This window comes from Carcharodon carcharias, chromosome 13 (genome assembly GCF_017639515.1).
Source record: "Carcharodon carcharias isolate sCarCar2 chromosome 13, sCarCar2.pri, whole genome shotgun sequence".
In the NCBI taxonomy this organism is placed as follows: Eukaryota; Metazoa; Chordata; class Chondrichthyes; order Lamniformes; family Lamnidae; genus Carcharodon; species Carcharodon carcharias.
In genome coordinates this window covers 124295529-124321068 of record NC_054479.1, presented here as the reverse complement: position 1 = coordinate 124321068, position 25540 = coordinate 124295529, and the positions used below count along the sequence as shown (strand labels likewise).

The window sequence follows — 25540 nt, the reverse complement described above, 5'->3', positions numbered from 1 at the left end:
TCCAACAGGGAATTTTCATAGAAGGCGCACAATGAGTGCAGTCAATGGTCACACTAATTCAAAACGTTCAACAGATTTTCCTTAGATGAATCCTTAGGAGGGCATGGAGATTAAGGTTTGTGGAAGATTGTTCCAGTCCTTAATTGTTCTCGGGAAAAAGGAGTTAGCAAAGGAAGCACTTTGGAATGTATACAGCTGGAGCTATTGGTTATGAGCTCTTTGAGCTCAGTCACTTTTGGGCTTAATGTACTGCTCAGAAATATTAAATTGTTCAATCAAAATTTTACAGAGTCATGTCAACCTTTGTGCTTTTCTTCAGTTCTGGAGACTGCCAGAAAAGCAACATGGGAGACACTACAATCTTGAGAGTAATTGTTTGTAACGAAACAAGCTGCCTGCTGTTGAACTTTCTCAAGGGGTTTGAAAGTAATTTTGCTTGGTCTGAAATAGGGTCTTCAATCTAGAGAAAGCAAACAACACAGGGGCGAGTTAGCAAAGGTTGATGGGAAAACTTCATTAAAAGATATGATGGTAGACATGCGATGGCTAGCATTTAAACAATTAATACATAAGTTGCACCAAATATACATTTCTTTCAGATACAAAAATTAAACAGGAAAAGTGGTCCAACCAAGGCCAACAAGAGGAATTAAACATAGAATTAGATCAAAGGAAGACACCTACAATGTTGCTAAAAATAGTAAGCCTGAGGATTGGGAGGAGTTTAGAATTTAGCAAAGGAGGAACAGGAAATTGATAAGGAAAGAGAAAAGAGAATATGAGAGTAGACTAACGAGACACATAAAAATAGCTTAAAAATGTTTCTATATGTATACAAATAGGAAGAGATTAGTAAAAGTAAATGTGCCCCATTCCAGAACAGTTCCCAAGGATTGGAAGGTAGCAAACATAATCCTGCTTATTTAAGAAAGAACAAAGAAAGAAAACGAGAAACTGTAGACCAGTTAGCCATCAATAGTAGGCAAAATGCTAGAATCAGTTATTAGGGATGTGATAGCAGGGCACTTAGAAAAACAAAATATGATTAAACAGAGTCAGCACAGATATATGAAAAGGAAATCATGTTTGATAAATCAAGCAGAATTTTTGAAGAACTAAAAAATGGATAATGAGGAACCTCCAGCAGATGTAGGGAATTTGGATTTTGCAAAAAAGCATTCAGTGAGATGTCACACAAGGGGTTGTTACATAAAGTTGGGACTCATGGAATCAAGGGTAATTTATTAGAATGGATTGAAGATTAATTACTGAACAGAAAACAGGGAGTAGGCATAAATAAGACATTTTATGGTTTGTCAGGCAATAATTAGTGGGGCAACTCCATCTACTCTCCCGGCCACCAGCCCGACCCGGCTACCACCCACTCACCTGCCCACCTCACTTGTCACCCTACCCACCTGCAACCTCACCCACCTGCCACTCTATCCATCCACTACATCACCCAACTACCCCTACCAACTTACCCACTTATTCACCTCACTCACCTCACCCACATACCCACTCTACCCATTCACTCATTCATCCACTCGCTCACTTACTGATCCATTCACTAACATTCACACTAGAGCTTTAAACTTACCATAAAGCAGTCCGTATCATAAAAAGGGGCCATATTCTGTCTTCCCCTTAAGTCTACTCTGCCTTGAAGGAGCTGTCTGAGGAAGGCTGCGCTCTGCATTTTTGGGAAAGCCAGGCTCAGAAGGTTCCCAGAAGAAATGTGAAGCAGCATCAAGTTGGGGGGGGGGGATGTTCAAGCAGAGCGGCAATCCAATAACAATTGTCACTCATCGGAAAATCCAGGTGTCTGCACTTAACCCATGCTGAACCTGTCCTGTATGTTTGATGGTTCAATATAGAGGAATCTCTACTCTGCACCTAACCCATGCTCTGCCCGATGTGGAAGTATTTGATGAAGTAGTGTGGAGAGACCTTTACTCTGTATCTCACAGCAATTGTATTTGTGACAGCCTGATGCTGAAACAGAAAGTCTTCCATTCCCCCACATCAATGTCCCATGCCTTGACAGCAACAAAATTCACCAATTGAAATTTTATTGAGTCCTTTCTTAAATAATTGCATTACAATCACAATGAAGCTATACATGTAACTTGTATGGCTATCAAGATATACTGGAACCACATCTCTCTATTCAAAAGATGAAATCAATTAGAGGAATGAGTGAATCAGCAGGAGAACATTGGGACCACCATCTGATCTTGTGAGATGAAGAGCGAACTGGAGAACTGCTATTATATATCCAATCACAAGACATATGATTATAGACTCCCCCTCCTCCTTCCCCCACTCCACTTCTGGTGCTAAATCTGGTAACAATTTTCTTATTTTCTTGTATATGTCTGCCAAAGAGGTAAGTGGTTTGTGGATCTCTGACAGTGGTTATGGTGTGAGTGTGTTAGGCTCAGAATGGGATTTTTAAAAATTTATTTATTCACGGGATGTGGGCATCGCTGGCTAAGCCACATTCATTACCCATCCCTAATTGCTCTTCAGAGGGCATTTAAGAGTCAACCACATTGATATGGGGCTAGAGTCACATATAGGCCAGACCAGGTAAGGACAGATGATTTCCTTCCCTAAAAGGACATTAGTAAACCAGATGGGTTTTCACAGCAAGAAGCAATGGTTTCATGGTCAACTTCAGATTTTTAATTCCAGATATTTATTGAATTCAAATTTTGCCATCTGCCATGGTGTGATTCGAACCCTGGTTCCCGGAGCATTACCCTGGAATACTAGTCAGTGACAATACTGCTATGCCACCTCATTCAAAAATGGTGTAAGGTGAAGGAGTAATTTGAAGGACATCACAGAAGTTGAAAACAGCTAAATAGGGTGCAAATTAGGAAATTATCATCAGATGCCAAAGCTTGAGTTTAACAGTCTGTGACAATACATTTTAACAATCTAAAAACCAAGTTTAGCAACAGACAGCGCCAACACAATTTCCACTGTACACGTGCCAGGTTTGGTGTAACTGAAACTAGTGATGGAGTGTTGTGTATATCTATAACTAGTGATGGGATATTGGGTGTACCTATAACTAGTGATGGAGCGTTGGGTATATCTATAACTAATGACGGAGTATTAGGTATACCTACAGCCCATGGGATGGAGTCCCTGATAGGGGGCAGTGTACATGGATTGCAAAAGAAGACTAAATATGTGGCAGTCTTTGGGATAACTGAGTTTACATGTTTTATTGTCCTTCTCGAGCCTCAGTTTGAATACTGTGTCCAACTTAGGCCTCCCCACATGATAGGTGACCTTGAGGCTTTGAAATAGATGCCGAGGAGGACCACGAGATTAATTTTCAATTTGAAGCATCTTAGTTGTCAAGATAGGCTCACAGCTGAGCCTCTATATTTTGGAGAAGTCTTGGTCTGACTGTGGTTTCTAAGATAATGAAGGGAATAGATTGTGTTCCAGTACTGAGCTTGTTCTAATTAAAATATAGAGCACCAGTCGCAATTTTAAATTGTGTAAGGTCAGATCTAGGTTAAATGACAGGAAATGGTCCTTTTCCCAGAGAATAGTGAATAGGCTGCTGGCTAAGGTAGTGGACACGAGGGGCTTGATTTTCAATTGCCTGTAGGGGGCGCAGTTAACTGCAGGCATGCTTTGAAAACAGTGCTCGGAGATGGCGTGTCAGTCTTCTGATGCCTCTGAAACGTGCTGTTATTTTCAAACCAAGGGCAGGGGTGGGAGAGCCAGTAGCCCACTCACCTCCAATTAACTGCCTGTTAAACTCCTTAAAGAGCTCGTTAACAGACTAGAGTGGGCCAGAAGGTGATTTTCAAATTGCAGATTGGGAAAAGCAAGCAGTCTGGTGCATGTTAGTGCACAGCTGTTGGAGGCAATGTGGGAAGACATTCAATAACGTTTCTGATGAAGTAAAATTGTTAGGAAGAAAAGTCTATTTACACAGAGTGGGTCTAGTATCTTTTCAGTGACCATTTGGCCACTTGTCTGTACTCTGAAGCTGCTGGCCCTCCAATCTCTTGCCTATGCTATTCTGCAAGTCAATGGCAAGTCCAGTAATGATGCCATCTGCCTTTGAGCATTGCACTCGAGATAGTTCTCATCGCCTGGCACCACTAATTTGGCACCGAGCTGGTCTCTAGACCAATTAGTGGGTCTGCACACGGCACAGGGTCAGGACCCAGAAATGACGCGGGCGTGGAGTTCTCAACCCCGGACTGAAAATCCTAAATGGCTGAATTCCTTCAAAGTAGAGCTGGACCTTTTATTGGATGGGGCAGCGATGGCTTTATACAAAAGGTAGGGAATTCAAGGCAATCTCGTGGAATTGTTTCAATTATCGAAGGGGGTGGGGGCAAGGAATTTTCCAGATTTTCTTTTCCCAAATCAGCTCAAGTTATTGTCTCTCCAAGATGATCATAGGGTGGGGTCTGCAAATATTGCAATGCGCAGTATATGTTGGACAGGCTGGATGGTTCAGAGATCCTTTTCCTGTCCCTTACTGTTCACATGTTCCTAAATGGGTAGAGTCCATGACGTAGTAGAATGTAAAACAAAAAGAGAAAATGCTGGAAGAACTCAGCAGGTCTAGCAGTATCTGTGGAGAGAGAAACCGAGTTAACGTTTCGAGTCCGTATGACCCTTCCTCAGAGCTGGGGAGGAAATGTGATGAAATTTATACTGTTGGTGGGGGGGGTTTTGCAGGTGGAGGTGGAAATGTCCCCACCTATCGCTGGCCTTTTATCCAGCCCCACCTGCCCCATCCCCCCCTTAAACAGTATAAATGTCATCACATTGTCACTTCAGCTCTGAAGAAGGGTCATATGGACTCGAAACGTTAACTCTGTTTCTCTCTCTACAGATGCTGCTACACCTGTTGAGTTTTTCCAGCATTTTCTGTTTTTGTTTCAGATTTCCAGCATTCGCAGTATTTTGCTTTTATATTTATGTAGTAGAATTTAGGTAAGCTGTGGAAGGGAATGAATAGGTGGTTCGGTCCACGATAGGATATCGTGTATATGGCCTATGGAAAGAGATTAAACCAGTGGCTCTTTTAAGGGTTGAGTGCAAATGGGTTGTGGAAAGGTACAGAGAGTTTGTGATGGGGCTGAATGATATTAACTGTGAAATGAATGTCATTGTGGGAGGAATTTTAAAAAATTCATTCCCAGGATGTGGGCATCAATGGCTCGGTCAGCATTTGATCCCTAATTGCCCTTGAGAAGGTGGTGGTCAGCCACCTTCTTCAGCTGCTGCAGTCCATGTGGTGTAGCTGCACCCACAGTGCTGTTAGGAAGGGAGTTCCAGGATTTTGACCCAGTGACAGCGAAGGAACGGTGATATAGTTCAAAGTAAGGATGGTAGGTGACTTTGACGGCAACTTCCAGGTGATGGTGTTCCTGCGCATCTGCAGCTATTGTCCTTCTAGGTGCAGAGGTCGTGGGCTTAGAAGGTGCTGTCGAAGGAGGCGTGGTGAGATGCTGCAGTGCATCTTGTAGATGGCATACACTGCTGCTACTGTGCACCGGTGGGGGAAGGACTGAACATTTAACATGGTGGATGGAGTGCCAATCAAGTGAGTTGCTTTGTCCCATATGGTCGTCTGATATGGATACTGTCGAGCTTCTTGAATGTTGTTGGAACTGCGTTCATCTAGGCAAGCGGAAGGTATTCCACCATACTCCTGACATGTGCCTTGTATATGGTGAACCAGGCTTTGGGGAGTCAGGAAGCAAGTTACCTGCCACAGAATTTCCAGCCTCTGACCTGCTCATGTAGCCACAGTAGTTATACGGCTACTCCAGTTCAGTTTCTGATCAATGGTAACCCCCAGGATGATGATAGCAGGGGTGTTCAGCAATAGCAATGCCACTGAATATCAAGGGAAAACAGTTAGATTTCCTCTTGTTGAAGTGGTGTGAATGTTACTTACCACTTATCAGCTCAAGCCTGAATGCTGTCCAGCTCTTGCTGCATATGGACATGGATTGCTTCAGTATCTGAGGAGTCGTGAATGGTACTCAACATTGTGCAATCATCAGTGAACATCCCTACTTCTGCCATTATGTAGGAGGGAAGGTCATTGTTGAAGCAGCTGAAGATGGTTGGGCATGGATTACTACCCTGAGGAGCTACTACAGTGATGTCCTGGGACTGTGATTATTGACTTCCAACAACCAAAACCATCTCTTGTGCTAGGTATGACTCCAACTGATCTCCATTGACTTCAGTTTTGCTGTGGCATTCCTGATGCCACAGTCAGTCAAATGCTGACTTGATGTCACTCTCACCTCACCTCTGGAGTTCAGCTCTTTTGTCCATGTTTGGGCCAAAGCTGTAATGAGGTAAGGAGCTGAGTGGTCCTGGCAGAACTCAAACTGCACGTCAATGAGCAGATTATTGCTGTATAAATGCTGCTGGGTAGCACTGTCGCCAACACCATCTGACACTTTGCTGATGATTGAATAGACTGAAGGGGCGGTAATTGGTTGGGTTGGATTTGTCCTACTTTTTGTGTATAGGACATACCTGGACAATTTTCCACATTGCTGGGTAGATGCCAGTGTTGTAGTTGAACTGGAACAGCTTGGCTAGGGGCATGCCATGTTCTACAGCACAAGTCTTCAGTACTACCAGAATGTTGTCAGGGCCCATTGCCATTTTCAGAATCTAATTCCTTCTACTATTACTGGATATCATATGGAGTGAAGCAAATTGGCTCACATCTGTAATTCTGGGAGCCTCAGGAGGAGGCCAAGATGGATCATTCACTCGGCACTTCTGGCTGAAGATGGTTGCAAATGCTTCCCCATGACTGAGGATGCGGATAGTTGTGGAGCTGCCTCCTTATCTGGTTAGTTGTTCAATTGTCCACCACCGTTCACGGCTGAATGTAGCAGGGCTGCAGAGCTTTGATCTGATCCATATAGTCCTCATTTTCAGGTATGCCTGGTGCTGCTCCTGGCATACCCTCCTGCACTCTTCATTGAATCAGAGTTCATCCACCCAGCTTGATAGTAAAAGGTAGAGTGGGGGATATGCCCGGCCATGATGTTACAGATTGTGGCTGAATGCAATTCTGCTGCTGATGGCCTACAGTACCTCATGTATGCCCAGCTATGAGTGCTAGATCTGTTCTAAATCTATTCCATTTAGCACGGTGGTAGTACCACACAACACAAAGGAGGGTATCTTCAATGTAAAGATGGGACTTCATTTCCTCAAAGATTGTGCAGTGGTCACTCCTACCAATTCTGTCATGGACAGATGCATCTGCACCATGGAGATTGGTGAGAACGAGGTCAAGTAAGTTTTTCCCTCCTGTTGGTACTCTTGCCACCTGCTACAGACCCAGTGTCGCATTTATGTCCTTCAGGACTCAGCCAGCTTGGTCACTAGTGGTGCTACCGAGTGACTTTTGGTAATGGTCATTGAAGTACCCCACCCAGACTGCATTCTGCATCCTTGCCACCCTCAGTGCTTCTTCCAACTGGTGTTCATTATGGAGGAGTACTGATTCATTAGCTGAGGGTGGAGATGGGGTAGGTGGTAATCAGCAGGTGGTTTTTTGCCCATGTTTTACCTGATGCCCTAAGACTTCATGGGGTCTGAAGTCAATGTTCAGGGCTCCCAGGAAAACTCCCTCCCGACTGTATACCACTGTGCCACCACCTCTGCTGGGTCTGTCTGGTACTGGGACAGGAACATGTTGAACGTGCTTATCAAATGAATTTGTTCGAGATATGAAGTTCACAATTAGTAGTGGACAGGATGGAATTGATGGAATTTGACTCTGCATCTAAGTCATGCTGTAGTTAACCTAGGAGTGTCTGATGGGGCAGAGTGGAGGGAGCTTTACCCTCAATTTTACACCTGCTGACCTTTTTGATGCTGACTGGGTGGCATAATGGGGGAGCTATTATGACATAATGGGGAGACTAATAAGGAACATCCTTTGGGGAATATGTTTGAATTGCCAATACAAGTCTCTCACTTTGAATGTAGCACTGACATATTTTGAAAGAGCCTTGCCCTACCCCATCACCATGTAATTAATTAACAGTGAAGGGTCCAGTCACTTATTTTGAGCAGTAAAATAAAGTGCATTCCATTAGGATGTTCTTGCCTTCAGGGACTCCAGTTGAATCAGCTCACTCATTAATCCAATCTGTGTTGATTTTATTAATTAAAGCAAGCATACAAAATGTTAAAAGCTCAACACCATGATGGTTCCATGTTTGAATGCACTGCTGGTGTGGCACTGAGATAAGCAGATGAAAAGATGCTAGTGTCTAATCCCAAGATCCCGTGTGACTCACTGACTGACTACCATCAAAGAGGTTAGTTATTCACACACTGTCAGCCCGGTCACTGTTGTCATGCCCAATGAAGGCATGTCATATTCATAACTTTTAAGATACAAACTTTATTCAAACTTTATTGAAATGAACTTTTCTTTTTAGAATGAACAATATGCCACTAACAAAGATGGCCACTAAGGTCAGCTGACCTGGCTGCTTCTGCATACAAGAATTAACTCAGGTCTCTGGAAAGTATTAAAACAAATGTCTGTGAACAAAGACCCCCTTTGAAAAGGTGTTCTGGATACAAAATCACTTGTGAATTTACAGCTCCTATTATCTGGGAAATTACAGAAACTCAAATATAATGGTCCCTGCGATTCAGTATCTGTGAACAAGAAACTTAACAAAAGGTGTGGAGAAACCATATATCACAAGCAGATATGACGACCACCATTCACCCTCGTTATAGCAATGGCTTCTATTTCGAATCATTTCTGTGGACAATGGATGTATTGATCATGTCACATGATCAAAACTGACTTCAGAGAAAACATTTTATTATTCCGAGGACCAGCTAGGGGCAGTGCAGTCTGGTGACCAACAGGACACAAGAGGGACCATATTCCAACAAGGAGAAAGAAATCCTGCCTAATACATACAGTCTTCCCAGGCAATGAGAGGGGGGCTAATTTGTCTTCACTCGCAAACATTATCTCTATGGACAAAACAAAAACAGAATTACCTGGAAAAACTCAGCAGGTCTGGCAGCATCGGCGGAGAAGAAAAGAGTTGACGTTTCGAGTCCTCATGACCCATCTGTCGAAGGGTCATGAGGACTCGAAACGTCAACTCTTTTCTTCTCCGCCGATGCTGCCAGACCTGCTGAGTATTTCCCAGGTAATTCTGTTTTTGTTTTGGATTTCCAGCATCCGCAGTTTTTTTGTTGTTATTATCTCTATGGAATCTTGGCCGCAACTGCAGAGAAAAAACCCACCTCCATTTATCTTCTAAGAATCACGAGAGAGTGCCCATTAGGCCTGCAATACTTGCATCTTAAAGGACTAATTTAAAACACTTGATTTGCTTTTGTGATTCATATAATAACAGAAATGTATGCTACATCTGTAGAATTCATCTTTTTATGTGTATGTATGTGTTTGTGTTTTTGAGGGAGTGAATGTTTTCATTGTGCTTCCATTTTGGGATGGTGTGTGAATAAAATCTTTTCTTCTTTATCTTTTCTTCTGACTTGCAGTTACCAGAAAACCTGTCTCATGTCTATTTGTTAAAGTGACAATACTCAAAAATGTTTAAAACACCCCTCTAAAATATACACTGTTTTGTGGACAACCAAGTGGGAGGACCAAGGGAAAAAGTTATCCCACCATCTGCAACACTGTCACTGTGGCTAATTGACCCATCAACAGTGCGGCCCTGTCACTAGGTGACTAACCTCTCAATAGTTTAGCCCTGTCACTGTATGACTCATCCCTTGACAGTGTGGCCTGATGACTGTTTAACTAACCGCTCTATTGTGCAGCCCAGTTGCTTTGTGACTGACTTCCCTCACGCAAGTAAGGTGCTGCTACCGTGTGCCTTACTGACTGATGCTTCATTCTATAATTGATTTGTGCATGATTCTCCAATGTGTCACCCTTTAAAATGGGTCCCAAAGTGAGACTCCTTCCCCTTTACATAGAATTAAGATTCAAACTCACCAACGTCGGCTTCCTTGTGATTCTTGATAATTTCGGCCAGTTCAAAGTTCCCAGCTATAATGGCAACCTGGAGCAAAGAGAGGACACCGCAATCGTTACTCAATGACCCCTCATAACAAATCTTGTTTTTTGTTGGCTCAGCATCACTTCAGTTCTCTCTGAGTCAGGAATCCATCGCTTGTCTTCAAATCTTCAAGCAGGTTTTAATTTCAGGGTGAGGGCAAATTACATAGGATATACGGCACAGAAATGGATCATTTGGCCCAACCAGTCCATGCCGGAGTATATGCTCCACCTCAGCCTCCTCCCATCTTTCCTCTTCTAAATCTATCATCCCTTCTCCTTCATATGATTTTTCAATTCCCCTGAAATACATCTATACTATTTGCTTCAGCAAGTTTCACATTCTCACTGGTCTTTAGGTAAAGAAGTTTCTTCTGAATTCCTTATTGGATTTCTTGGTGAATATTTTATATTGATGACCTTTAGTCTTGCATTTCCCCTCCAGCTTTCTTTGGGCTGGATTTTGTAGGGATGAAGGACGTCTCATCCACTGGTCGGAGAACGGGCAGGGAACCCATCAGTTCCGTGGGGGAGGCCCAACGGCATCAAGTGCCCTTCGGAATCGAGGTCCCTGCCCTCCAATAGCTCCTGGCCAATCAGGGGATCAGAGGTATTTGTTACCGCCAGCACCAGTGGGAGCAATGGCTGCTGCTGGCAATGCTTCCACCAGAGGCCCAGAAATGTTGTGAGATCCCAGGTCAAAGGTGAGAGAAGGCGGGACAGGGTGGGTGGGAGTCACAGAGAAGGGGGAAGGGGAGGTGGGAGGAGAGGGCAAGGGATTGGCTTTCCATGTTCCCATACCTTCCTAATGCTGGGTCCCCCATACAGGGTGCCTGATTATAAAGGGACCACCCCCAACCCCACCCCCGGAAGACCAGTACCAAACCTGACAGTGCTGGGTGGCCTTCTGAGGGCATGGGAAAGTCCTGCAGCTCCCATTAAATGCTTGAGGTACTACTAAATTACAGTGACCTTAGGGACAATGGGTGTCAACTGGCTTATTAATGAGCTTCATTGACATTCCACCACTGGCTGGGAATCCCACATCAGCCCCTTCCACCCTCCGACTTAAGGGGAAGGTTCTCCAGCTGATGGGAGACTAATGTGGGGCCTCTCTCGTGATTAAGTACGCCCGTTCACCATGGTTCCCACCACAATGGCTGCATTAGATCCAGCCTTTTCTCTTTCTATTCACTCTAGCAAAACATTTCTTAATTTTGAAGACCTCTGCAACATATATACGCTTTTACAACAAATAGACATTGCTTTAAGGCAAAAAAAACCACAACAGGCAGAGTGAGTCAACCGTGGCTAATAAAAGAGTTAAAGATTGCATTAGATCAAAGGAAGAGGCTTATAAAGTTTCAAAAAAAGTAGTAAGCCTGAGGATTGGGAGCATTTTAGAATTTAGCAAAGGAGCACCAAGAAACTGATAAAGAAATGGAGAATAGAATATAGATGTAAACCAGTGAGAAACATAAAAATGAACTGTTAGAAGCTTCTATTAGGTATGTAAAAATGGAAAAGAGTTGCAAAGACAAATTGGGTCAATTACAAGCAGAGACAGGAAAATTTACAATGGGGGATAGGGAAATGGCAGAGAAGCTAAATAATTATTTTGTGTCTGTCTTCACAGAGGAAGATACAAAAAATCTCTCAGAAATAATAGCAAACCAAGGGACTAGTGAGAATGAGGAACTGAAGGAAATTAGTATTAATAAAAAAGTAGCATTGAAGAAATTAACAGGAAAGTTGATAAATCCCCGGGACCCGATGATCTCCATCCCAGTGTTGAAACAGGTAGCTATAGAGATAGTGAATACATTGGTGTTCATCTTTCAATTCTGGAATGGTGCCTGCAGATTGGAAGGTTGCAAATGTAACTCCACTGTTTAAGAAAGGAGGGAGAGAGAAAATGGGGAACTACAGACCAGTTAGCCTGATGTCTGTAGTAGAGAAAATATAAGAATATATTATAAAGGATGTGATAACTGGACACTTGGAAAATAATGATATAATTGGGCAGAGTCAAGATGGATTAATGAAAGGGAAATGTTTGACAAACTTATTGGAGTTTTTTGAGAATGTAACCAGCAGAATAGATAAGTGGCAACCAGAAGATGTGTTTTTGGATTTTCAGAAGGAGGTTTTCAGGGGGAGATTTTCAATAAGGAGGTTAGTAAACAAAATTAGGACATATGGGATTGGGGGTAATGTACTGGCATGGGTTGAGGATTGATTAACGGACAGAAAACAGAGTGGGAACAAACAGGTCATTATCAGGTTGGCAGGCTGTGACTAGTGAGGTACTGCAAGGATCAGTACTTGGTCTCCAGCTGTTCACAATCTATATTAATGGTTTGGATGTGGGATCAAGTATATTATTTCCAAGTTTTCTGATGACACTAAATTAGGTGGGAATGTGAGTTGTGAGAAGGATGCAAAGAGGCTTCAAGGGGATTTGACAGGCTTAGTGAGTGGGAAAGAATATGGCAGATGGTATATAATTTGGATAAGTGTGAGGTTATCCACTTTGGTAGGAGGAACTCAGGTAGCAGAGCATCTCTTAAATGGTGAAAGATTGGGAAGTGATGATATCCAAATGGATGTGGGTATCCTTGTTCATGAGTCACTGAAAGCTAACATGCAGGTGCAGCAAACAATTACAAAGGCAAATGGTGTGTTGGTCTTTATTGCAAGAGCATTTGAGAACAGGAATAAAGACCTTCTTGCTTCAATTATACAAACCCTTGGTGAGACCGCACCTGGTATATAGTTTTGGTCCCTTTATCCAAGGAAGGATATAATTGCCATAGAGGGAGTGCAGCAGAGGTTCACCAGACTAATTCCTGTGAAAGCGGGACTGTCCTTTGAGGAGAGATTGAGACTGGGCATATATTCTTACAAGAATGAGAGGTGACCTCATTAAAACTTACAAAATTCTTACAAGGCTAGACAAGGTAGATGCAGAAAGGGTGTTTCCACTGGCTAAGCAGTTGAGAACCAGGGGACACAATCTCAGAATAAGGGGAAAGCCATTTAGAACTGAGATGAGGAGGAATTTCTTCATTCAGGAGGTAGTGAACCTTTGGAATTCACTAACCCAGGGGGCTGTGGAAACTCAGTCACTGAGTATATCCATGACAGAGATCGACAGATTTCTAGATACCACTGACATCAAGGGATACAGGGATAGTGCGGGAAATGGCATTGAGGTAGATGATCAGCCAGCTGAATGGCAGAACAGGCTCAATGGACTGAATGGTCTTCTGCTCCTCTATTAGGTCATCCCTCAACCTTTTTTCAAGAGAAAAGAGAGTCTGTCAATCCTTTCCTGATACATAGACTCATGCATTTCTGGTATCATCCTTGTAAATCTTCTCTGCACCCCCTCCAGTGCCTCCCCACTTCCTTTTAATAATATGGCAACCAGAACTGTACGCAGTACTCTTAAGTGTGGTCCAACCAAGGTTCAATTAGCATAATTTCCCTGATTTACAACTGCATCTCTCTGGAAATAACATAAGGCAGGATTTTTCAGATGATGGGGTTTCCCACCTTGCCACCAAAGAGTCGACAATAAATGCATCCCTGCTGATCTCAGCTGCCCTGCAGCCATTTAGCGCTCCACAAGGCTAATTGCCTAAGGTCTAGACTTTCACCCCCAACTGGGGAGGAAGTGCCATCTTGGAGAGCTTCTGGCCAATCCAATTGGAGACATTCTGGTTCACTCCAACATCTCGACCCCTTCCCACAGCACCTTCCCATGTAATCGTGGGAGGTGTGACACCTGCCTTTTTACCTCCTCTTTCTTCACCAGCCAAGGCCCCAAACACTCCTCCTAGGTGAAGCAGCATTTTACTTGTACTCCTTTGAATTTAGTATACTGTATTCAATGCTCACAATGTGGTCTCTTCTATGTTGGGGAGACTAAACGCAGACTGGGTGACCACTTTACAGAACACCTTCACTCAGTCCGCAAGCATGAGCCCCCAGTCTTCAGGTTGCTTGCAATTTTAAGTAATCAACTAGCTCTCACTCTCACATTTCTGTCCTTGGCCTGCTACAATGTTCCGGTGAAACTCAACACAAGCTTGAGGAACAGCGCCTCATCTTCCAATTTGGCACTTAACAGCCTTCTGGACTCAACATCGAGTTCAACAACTTCAGCCCATGAATTCTGACCTCCATTTTGATTTGCTTGTCTTTTTTTGTGCCAAGTGCGAGACTGTATCTTGCTTTTATGTTTTACCTCTCAGACAGCGTTGTTCATTATTCTGCCATTAACACTCACTCTGGACTAATGCTTTGTTTCTTTACTACAAATCATTATCACGCCCTTTGCCTTTTGTTCCCTGAATCTTGGTTATTAAATCTCTCTTGCCTTCTACTCTATCCCAGGCCTTCTCTTTTGTTCTTCTTCTCCCTCCCCATTTTCAACAGCATAAAACCCATCATATTTTGACTTCCTTTCAGTTGAGAAGTAGTCATATTCGACTCAAAACATTAACTTTCTCTTTCCACTGAAGCTATCAGACCTGCTGACTATATTCTGCACTTTGTTTTTATTCCATATGGTGCATGTGGGCCAAAACGTCACTGGAACGGTGGTCCAGGCTGCAAGAGTCCAAATTTGAGTCACTACAGAACAATAAAAAAGCACAGTGGACATCACAGGGACAAACCCGTGCTCCCAACAGAGGGGCTGCACATTCAGTGAACATGGGTTAAGCAGTCATGGCTACAATACTGTACATCAGCCTCAACCTAAATAAAATGCCACAGTTACACAGTGAATGACCCTTACCCTGCTGAATGAAGAGTTGCTCTGCAGAGTTAGTGATTAATCTTTAAAATGAATAGTGGTTATGTACAGTTGCACAGTGAGCAACCCTTACCCTACTGACTAAACAGAGTCTCAGTGTGCAACCATTATCCTGCTGAATAAACAGTGACTGTACACGTTTATGCTGCTGAGTAAAGAGTAACTCTTGCCATGAAAATATAATAATTTTCATAATATCGTGATTTCTTGTAAAGGTAGGTTAATAGTGGGGTTTGGATTAGTTTCTCTGTGTGGATGTGTGTGTGGGGGGGATTTAATTGAATTGTAGACAGCTGATCTGGAGCTTTTGAGTTATCAAAAGGGAAACTATGTATACATGGCTAAAGTTTGAATGTGAGGTACGTTTGCATTTTTAGATAAACCAGAGTAGTGAATTTCAAAGAGATGATGAGGTGTTACACCTAGTCATAAGAGGCTGAGCCAAACAATGTGTTTATTTTCCCCAAAGGTTACTGATAATATGTGTACTATGAAAGTTTTATATTATGGAAAAAGTAAAGTTGCAAAGACATATTGGAACAATGGAATTTACATTATAAAGGGTGAAACATGTATAAAGGAGATGAGGTTGTGTGTAAGACGGAAGGAATTCTAAGATCTAACAGCTGTGAAAAGCCTCCAGCCTCTGTGCATCAAGTTTCTGTCAATAGGATCCAAAGCTAAGAAAACTAATTTTGAATATCACTCTCCAGGGTATTGTGTACTTTCTCTGGGTCTGTTGAAATCTATTTCGTTTTACTGTTGCCTTATCGGAGGTGTAATTGGGAGCTAGGTTAATTAGGAGAGTTAGGAGCTATTATAGTAGTAATTTGTAGACCTATGTATGCGCTCACAATCTTTTCTTCTACTAATAAATGTTTAATATAGTTTTGTAAAAACTCGGTGGACTTACTACTACTGAATTCAAGGCACGCATCTCGAAATAAAAATACTAATTGCAAAACAGTTGTGGCAGCCGTTTCAAGTTCCCCTCTGGGGTTTGAGCAGCTCAGCATTTTCCACCCGCTATGCCATAACATTCTGCAGGTACACAGTAAATTCCCCTGTCTCTGCTGATTAAAGAGTGATGCTATAGTTATACAGTAACTCTTACTCTGAATAAACAGTAGCTCAGTACAGTTATGGGTATTTTAAAGATTTTAACATGGAAGGATATTTTGTTGTGCATTACAGAGCCACACAGACCAGGTTAATTCCCACACAAGATCCCCAACCTTTTCCTGGCTGAGATAGCAATGGAACTATAATTGGCCTTTACATCTCTGACTTAGTGAGGGTGACTCAACCAATCAACTTGTTTGGACCCAATCACATACCCAGGACAGAATCTGTAAAATTGTAGCAGAAACAAAGAGTTTGAGGTACAAGAGGGGAAGAATACGGAGAGAAGGAAAGCAAATGAAGGAGTTTGGCAGTTTATGAAGATATGCACTCAGTCTGAACTCAGGGTTTAAAATGTCCCAAATGAGCTACACAAGTGCAAATTCTGATCTCCTCAGTCCATTGAACAGCAGCTCTGTGGTGAAATTAAATTTCTGCTCCCATCTATTTGAGTGCTGGAATAATCTCCTGTCTGAGATTACATCCAATCATTTAGCGTCTAGATTAAATCAGATTTCTGTGAAATTTGATCATGCTTTGAATGCCTATATGAAAAAAGACAAGAGATTGAACTGTACCAGATGGACTGGCGCAAGCCGGCTGATCCCAGCCTGCCCAATAGCTGATGGATGGGCACAGACTCACATTGAATTGTCATATTAAAGGAGCTAAAACCTGTGATTAAAAAAGGATTTAAAACTGTATTATATATCTCGTGAACTTTTGTTGTCTTGAGGGAGAGTTTTGTTAGCGCTGTGTAATTCACTTTTCCAGTGGAGTTGGCTTCACACAATGAGATCAGCACACAGAGATGAATCAGTCTGGTAGGTGATAGTACAGAATTTCCATTAGAAAGAGTGTAGATGGGGCCAAGTATTCAAACTGGGCAGCACCTTTTTTTCTGTGAGGCTGCTGGTAGATGGTAAAATGACAGGCTGAGCTTTACAGTTCCACAAGGCAATATTAGTGGTACCACAAGCTAGGTCCATGTCACATGGCTCCCACCTCTCCACTCTGGCTTCAACAAAGGGTAGGTATCCTTTTGTCTGGGTCCCTGAGGTTGTTAAATGTTCCACCCATTAAGACTTGAAAGGAAGGTTGCCAGGCCCTTTATCCTAGCAGATGAATAGTCTCCAGTCGGCCAGCCTGGTTTATGAAATGCAGGTAGCTCTCTGAATATGGTCTCTGCAGCCCAGTTAGTGTCTCTTCAGAGATAACAAGGTGCAAGTTTCTGTGACGCTGCCATGGTAGCTCACTTTAGACCATAAAACATAGGAGCAGAAGTAGGCTATTCGGCCCATCGAGTCTGCTCCGCCATCCAATGAGATCATGGCTGATCTGATAATCCTCAACTCCACTTTTCCTACTTTCCCCATTAAAACTCTTTCTATCTCAGCCTTGAATATACTTAATGACTCAAGGGTCACAGACAAATATAGCTTCAGCCATTTTAAAAGATCTTCTATCCAGCTGTTAAAATTTTAGAAACAGCCATGAGGTTATCTATATATTATGTTTAGTAAATATATCCAGTCTTAGTCCCCTCACAGTGGTCACATTCGAAAAGGTAAAATAAAAAGTTATTTTTATCTTCTGCAATGTTTGGATGGGATGAGAGCCTCCAGTTCACAGTTGGGAGCTTGTCAGTTTGTACCTCCCGATGAGGAAATCAGAGCTGGAACAACAGACCATAACAGCATAATCAGACAAGCTAGTTATTAAATACAGGATCTATACTTGAGCAATGGAAAGATGACTTTCCAACGCCCAGCAATCTCCATCCAAATATGTCAACTTGCATTTATGTAGAACCTTTCAGGATCTCAGGACAGATCGAATGGCTTCACAGCCAATGCAGTACTTTTGAATTGTAATGGCCGATGTAATGTAGGAAACAAAGCAGCCATTCTTTGCACAGCAAGATCCCACAAATACCAATGAGATAAATAACCAGATAATCTGTTTTAGTGGTGCTCAATGAAGGATAAATATTGATCGGAACACCAGTGAAACTGCTGTGATCATCTTTGAATAACACTGGGATCTATATTACAAGCACTCGAGCGAGCAGATGGGGCCTAGGCTTATTGTCTCATCTGAAAGACGACATCTCTGACTGTGCATCATTCCTTTGGTACTATGTTAAAATGTCAGGCTTGATTATGTGCTCAAGTCTCTGAAGTAGGGTTTGAGCCTTCTGACTCAGAAGCAATGGTGCTGCCATATAGTGCTAAATGCAAAAATTCAGCAAAACACTGTCATAGGGAGGGATAGCATAGGTTTCAATGAGGGATGAGCTAGAAGGGTCAAATAGTCTCATTCAACTGAAATGATTTATGTAAAGAAATATAACATTTCAGTCAATATGTGAAATCTAAGAAACTATGAACAAAGAAGGACGGGCATGGAAGCAATGAGAGTGGACTGCACAAGGTGGAGCCAGTGATGGAGTGGACTGCACATGGTGGAGCCAGTGATGGAGTGGACTGCACATGGTGGAGCCAATGGTGGAGTGGACTGCACATGGTGGAGCCAATGGTGGAGTGGACTACACATGGTGGAGCCAATGGTGGAGTGGACTACACATGGTGGAGCCAATGGTGGAGTGGACTACACATGGTGGAGCCAATGATGGAGTGGACTGCACATGGTGGAGCCAATGATGGAGTGGACTGCACATGGTGGAGCCAATGATGGAGTGGACTGAACATGGTGGAGCCAATGATGGAGTGGACTGCTCATGGTGGAGCCAATGATGGAGTGGACTGAACATGGTGGAGACAATGATGGAGTGGACTGAACATGGTGGAGACAATGATGGAGTGGACTGAACATGGTGGAGACAATGATGGAGTGGACTGCACATGGTGGAGCCAATGATAAAAGTAGACTGCACATGATGGAGTGGACTGCACATGATGGAGCCAATGATGGAGTGGACTGCACATGATGGAGCCAATGATGGAGTGGACTGCACGTGATGGAGCCAATGATAAAAGTAGACTGCACGTGATGGAGCCAATGATGGAGTGGGCTGCACATGATGGAGCCAATGATGGAGTGGGCTGCACATGATGGAGCCAATGATGGAGTGGGCTGCACATGATGGAGCCAATGATGGAGTGGGCTGCACATGATGGAGCCAATGATAAAAGTAGACTGCACACGATGGAGCCAATGATGGAGTGGGCTGTATGTGCCACTACCACAGTTTTCTTCCTTCCCCAAGGTGGTCTTCCATATGGAGGCAGAAAGTTTTTGAAAGAACTTTAATAACCCAAAACCAAATAATTGTTTATAGGTTTGTATATTGAGCTTATGGGTTTAGTATAGTGAGTTCATGGGTTACTATAGTGGGTTATTGGGTTGGCAAAGTGACTTCACAAGTTGGTATAGTGAGCTTGTGGGTTGGCACAATGAATTTGTGGGTTAATATAGCAAGTTTGTGGATAGGTATTACGAATATAGGACACATCACAAATCCATAATCTCTATTACCTAGCAGAACAAGAGCAGCAGGATATGGAAATGTCATCACATGAAAGTTCCACTCCAAGTCATGCACCATCTCAACATACTACGTACATACAAAATAGGAGCAGGAGTAGGCCACTCGGCCCCTCGAGCCTGCTCTGCCATTCAATAAAACCACGGCTTATCTGAATGTAATCTCAACCCCACATTCCTGCCTATCCCCGATAGCCTTTCACCCTTTGTTGATCAATAATCTATCTAGCTCTGCCTTAAAAATAGTCAAAGGCTCTGCTTCCACCACCATTTGAGGAAGAGAATTCCAAAGACTCACAACCCTCAGAGAAAAAAAATCTCTTCATCTCTGTCCTAAATGACACCTTATTTTTAAACAGTGACCCCTGGTTCTAGATTCTCCTACAAGAGGAAATGTCCTCTCCACATCCACCCTGTCAAGACCCCTCAGGATCAGAAGGGTTTAAATTAAGTCACTTCTTACTCTAAATTCCAGCGGATACAAGCTTAACCTGTCCAGCCTTGCTTCATAAGACAACCCGCCCATTCCTGGTATTAATCTAGTAAGCCTTCTCTGAAATGCTTGTAATGCATTTATATCTTTCCTTAAATACACAATACTCCAGATGTGGTCTCACCAATGCCCTGTACAACTGAAGCAAAACCTCCCTACTTTAGTAATCAATTCCCATCACAATAAATGATAACATTCTATGAGCTTTCCAAATTACCTCCTGCACCTGCATACTAACCTTTTGTGATTCATGCACCAGAACACCCAGATCCTTCTGTATCTCAGAGCTCTTCAATCTCTCACCATTTAGATAATAAGCTTCTTTTTCATTCTTCCTGCCAAAATGAATGATTTCACATTTGCCCATATTATACACCATTTGACAGATCTTTGCCCACTCACTTAACCTTACCATATCACTTTGTAGCCTCCTTCTGTCCTCTCACAATTTACTTTCTTACCTATCTTTATATCGTCAGCAAATTTAGTAACCATTCCTTCGGTTCCTTTGTCCAAATCATATTTAAATCGTAAAATGTTGAAGCGCCAGCACTGAGCCCTATGGCAGACCACTCGTCACATCTTGCCAACCTGAGAAAGAACCATTTATGACAAATCTGCTTCCAGTTAGCTAGCCAATCTTCTATCCATGCCAATATGTTACCCCCTACACCATGAGCTTTTATTTTCTGCAATAATCTTTGATGTGGCACATTATCAAATGCCTTCTGGAAATCGAAGAATAGTACATCCACTGGCTCTCTTTTACCCACAGCACATCTGACTCCTTCATAGAACTCCAATAAATTGGTTAAACATGATTTGCCTTTTATAAAACCATGTTGATTCTGCCTCATTGCCTTGAATTTTTCTAAGTGCACTGCTATAACACCTTTATTTCCTAATATTTTCCCAATGACAGACATTAGGCTAACTGGCCTATAGTCTCCTGCTTTCTGTCTCCCTCACTTTTTGAATTAAGGAGTCATATTGGCTTTTTTCAAATCTAATGGAACCTTCCCTGAATTTAGGGAATTTTAGAAAATTTAAAACCAGTACATAACTATCTTACTAGCCACTTCTTTCAAGACCTTAGGGTGAAGCCTATCGGACCTGGGGATTTGTCAGCCCCACAGCCCCAAAAATTTGCTCAATACCACTTCCCTGGTGACTGTAATTTTCCCAAGTTCCTCCCTCCCTTCCATTTCCTGATTTACAGCTATTTCCAGGATGTTACTTGTGTCCTCTATAGTGAAGACCGAAGCAAAATACCTTATTAATTTATCTGCCACCTCCCTACTTTCCATTATCAACACCCCAAGTGCACTTTCTATAGGGCCAACACACATTTTGTTAACTCTTCTTTTATTTAAATATCTATAGAAATGCTTACTATCTGTCTTTATATTACCAGCTAGCTTCCTCTCATACTCTAATTTTTTTCTTCCTTATTAATCTTTTTGTCATTCTTTGCTGTCCTTTATATTTTTTCCAAATCTTCTGACCTGCCACCTGTAATTATATGCTTTTTCTTTAAGTTTGATACTGTCTCTAACTATTTTTAGTTAACCATGGATGGTGGGCCCTCCCCTTGGAATTGTTTTCATTGGAATGTATATATTCTGTGTATTTTAAAATAGGCCTTTAAATGTCTGTCACTGAACTTCTATCGACATATCCCTTAACCCCATTTGCCAGTTCACTTTAGCTAACTCTGCTTTCATGCCTTCATACTTGCCCTTATTTAAGTTTAAAATACTAGTCTTGGTTGCATTCGTTTCTCCCTCAAAATGAATGCAAAATTCAATCATGTTATGATCACTGCTACCTAGGGGTGCCTTTACCAGGAGGTCATCAATCAATCCTATCTTGTTGCTCAACACCAGATCTAGTATAGCCTGCTCGCTGGTTGACTCCAGAAGGTGCTGTACTAAGAAACTATCCCAAAAACATACTATGAACTCCTCAGCTATGCCACCTTTACCCATCTGATTTTTCCAGTCCATATGTAGATTAAAATCCCCCATGATTATTGCTGTACCTCTCTGGCAAGCTCCCATTATCTCTTCTTTTATATTCTGTCCTACTGTGTAGTTACAATTAGAGGGTCTGTACACCACTCCCACAAATGACTTCTTGCCTTTATCATTCCTCATCTCAACCAAAACCACTTCTGCATCCTGGTTTCCTGAACTTAGGTCATCCTTCTCTAATGTACTAGTACCACCATTAATTAACAGGGCCACCCCTCCACCTTTACCTAATTTTCTGCCCTTCCTAAATGTCACATACCCTCAATATTCAGATCCCAATCTATGTCATTCTGTTGCTATGTCTCTGTAATGGCTATCAGATCATACTTATTTCTATTTGCGCTACCAATACATCTTTGTTTCGAATGCTATGTGCATTTAGATAAAGCCTTTAGTTTTGTCCTTATATTATTTTTGTAGTATCTAGCCTTGTCTGCTGATTTACACTTAGATTTGTACTCTCTGTTCCTTCCTGTCATGGTTTAACATTTCCCATATTAATACCTGCCCCTCTTGCCTTGTTTCTACTCTTTGGTTTACCATATCTTTCCAAATTTGATCCCTTGCCCCCAGTGTTCAGTTTAAAACTCTCTCTACTTCCCTTGTTCGGTGGCTCGCGAGGACACCAGCCCCAGTACTGTTCAGGTATAGACTGTTCCAGTGGTACAGATCCCACTATCCCCAATACTAGTGCCAGTGCCCCACAAATCAGAACCCACTTCTCCCACACCAGTCTTTGAGCCACGCATTCATTTCTCTAATCTTATTGGTCCTGTGCTAATTTGCAAGTGGCTCAGGTAATAATCCAGAAATTATTACCTTTGAGGTTCCGCTTCTTAATTTGGTGCCTATGCAGAGCCTCCTTCCTCATCCTGCCTGTGTTGTTGGCACCTACATGGGCCACGACCACTGGATCCTCCCCACCTACTGCAAGTTCCTCTCCACCCCTGAGCAGATGTCCCGAACACTGGCCGCCTGGATTCTGACTCTTTGCTGCAGAGAACAGTGTCAATCCCCTCACTATACTGTCTCCTACTACCGCTACATTCCTTTTGTTCCCCCCGCAACCACCCCTAACTTGGATAGCTTCCAACCATGGTGCCCATGGTCAGGTTGCTCATCCACCCTGAAGCCCCCATTCTCATCCAGACTTAGACATGTATCACTATTTCTTCCTCGCTGGGTCAAAGTCCTGGAACTCCTGACCTAACAGCACTGTGGGAGTACCTTAACAATTAGGACTGCAGAGTTTCAAGAAAACAGCCAACCCTACCTTAGCAGGGGCAACTGGGAATGAGCAATAAATGCCAGTCTTGATAGTGATGCCTACATCTCAAGAATGAGTTTTTATCAATGCTCATGTCTTGGTCGTTTATGGGTTGGTAAAATAAACTCAGGGCTTATTGGTATTCTTATAGGATGAGATCAAATGCAAATCAAATGCCTGAAACACATTCTTCATCAAAACCAATCTTGTGAATATCTGCCTGTTCATTTGTCTAATTGGCTACTCTCCCTCTCCACTTTTTTGCTTTTCTATTCTCTCTTTCCCTCTATGATCTGTTTTCATAGCTATCTTTGATTTTCAATTTTCTTAGCACCTGTTTTTAAAAAACCATCTCTGATTATCTGTGCATTTGTGTGCATGTGGGAAATGGTGGTGTAATGGTACTGTCACCGGGGTGATAATTCAGAGACCCAGCGTAATGCTCTAGGGACCTGGGCTCGAATCCTGCCACAGCCGATGGTAGAATTTTAATTCAATAAAATCTGGAATTAACGATGATAAAACCATTGTTGTAAAAACCCATCTGGTTCACTAATGAAGGAAAGCTGCTGTCCTTATCTGGTCTGGCCTACATCTGTCCCACAATGTGCCCTCTGAGGGCTGGGCCCAACCAGTGATGCCCATATCAAATATCACATCTCTGTGGGGGGTCCCACTGAAATTGGTGGGGTATGGGGCTAGGGGCACTCCGTTTTAGCAGATGATGGGATCTGGGGCTGGATTTTACAGGCGGCAATCAATTAAGTGGCCTGACACCCTATTAAGGTCAACAGCCTACCCAATCAGAGGGCTGGAAACTCATCAGCCTCAGCAGAGCTATTGGGAGCAGTGGCCACTGTGGGAGCTGCACCTGGAGGAAGGGGGCATATTGATGTGTGTGCGCCCTCACAACCAGGTACGTGGGGTCTGGAGGCACTGGGACCAGTTAGGCAGGCCTTGGGGGGTGGGGGGTGGGGGGGTGGGGTTGCGAACTGGAGAGGGCAGAGGAATGGTGATTGCTGCCAGGGGCCCCTTTATGGATCACAATGTGTAAAAGGAGGCAGCCCTGCTGAGAGGCCAGATGGTGCATGACTTGGAGTGCAACTTTCATGTGATGACATTTGCATACACCTCTTGGTCTTCTAGGTGATAGAGATTACAGGTTTGTGAGGTGTTCTATACTCATTATACCAATCCACAAACTCACTATATTAACCCACAAATTCACTGTGCCAACCCATACGCTTATTATACCAATTTGTGAAGTCACTGTGCCAACCCAATAACTCACTATAGCAGCACACGACCTCACTACATTGCTGTAGATCTGGAGTCACATGTAGGCCAGACCTTGTAAGGACAGTAGATTTCCTTCTCTAAAGGACATTGGTGAACCAGATGGGTTTTTATGACATTTGACAAGCTTCATGGTCACTATTACTGAGACTAGCTGTTTAATTCTAGATTTTATTAATTGAATTCCACCTGTGTTCCTGGACCATTAGCCTGGGTCTCTGGATTACTAATCCAGTGGCATTACCACTACACCACTGTCTTGGCTTGGCCTAAATAGCCAAGTGGTTATGGTACTGGGCTAGTAACCCCAAGATCAAGAGTTCAAATCTCACCATGGCAAACTATGAAACAATGTAACTTCATCTGAATAGGAACAGATGGAAACGTGTTTGTACTCGAAAGAGTTACACCACTGTCTTCCCCTAAATGGCTCAACTGGGCTCCAGGAAGGCAGGCTGGCTTCCACCTTACTGGACACTGGCAAAACGGCATGCTGGCGGGAAAGGGTCAGGCACATCATGCCAACCTATTTTGACAGCCTTCCCCCTCCAAGCCCTCCCCAAAGGCTCCATAAACTTCCAGCCTCTGTGTTTGTGTGGATGTATTTCACCTTCTGATTTTCTTCCCATTTTGACCTGTGTGTGTCTCTATCTCCTGCTATCTTCCTAGCTTTCCTTCCAGTTGTATGTGGGAGTCGTGCTCTCTCTGTCATTCTGTTGCTTTCTTGTAGTGTAGGTGTCTCACTTTGTGGCTTTCTTCCCATTTCTTTTTCTGTCTCATTACTCGTTCTCTGAAGGGTAGACTGTCATTGCAATCTTGGCCAACCACGCACAGATATATATGAAACAAGTGATTTATCATTTGGGGAGTTTCAATATTCTGAGCAACATGC

At 42.9% G+C, this 25540-nt stretch overlaps 1 protein-coding gene across 1 annotated transcript in view; it reads right to left on the bottom strand.

Moving 5' to 3' along the window:
* shank3a (SH3 and multiple ankyrin repeat domains 3a) overlaps positions 1 to 25540 on the bottom strand; it is a 773648-nt gene that overhangs the window by 478617 nt on the left and 269491 nt on the right. Inside the window, exon 9 of the mRNA XM_041203533.1 lies at positions 10043 to 10109. Within this exon, the coding sequence (XP_041059467.1) occupies positions 10043 to 10109 (67 nt within the window). The remainder of the gene's footprint in view (positions 1 to 10042; positions 10110 to 25540) is intronic.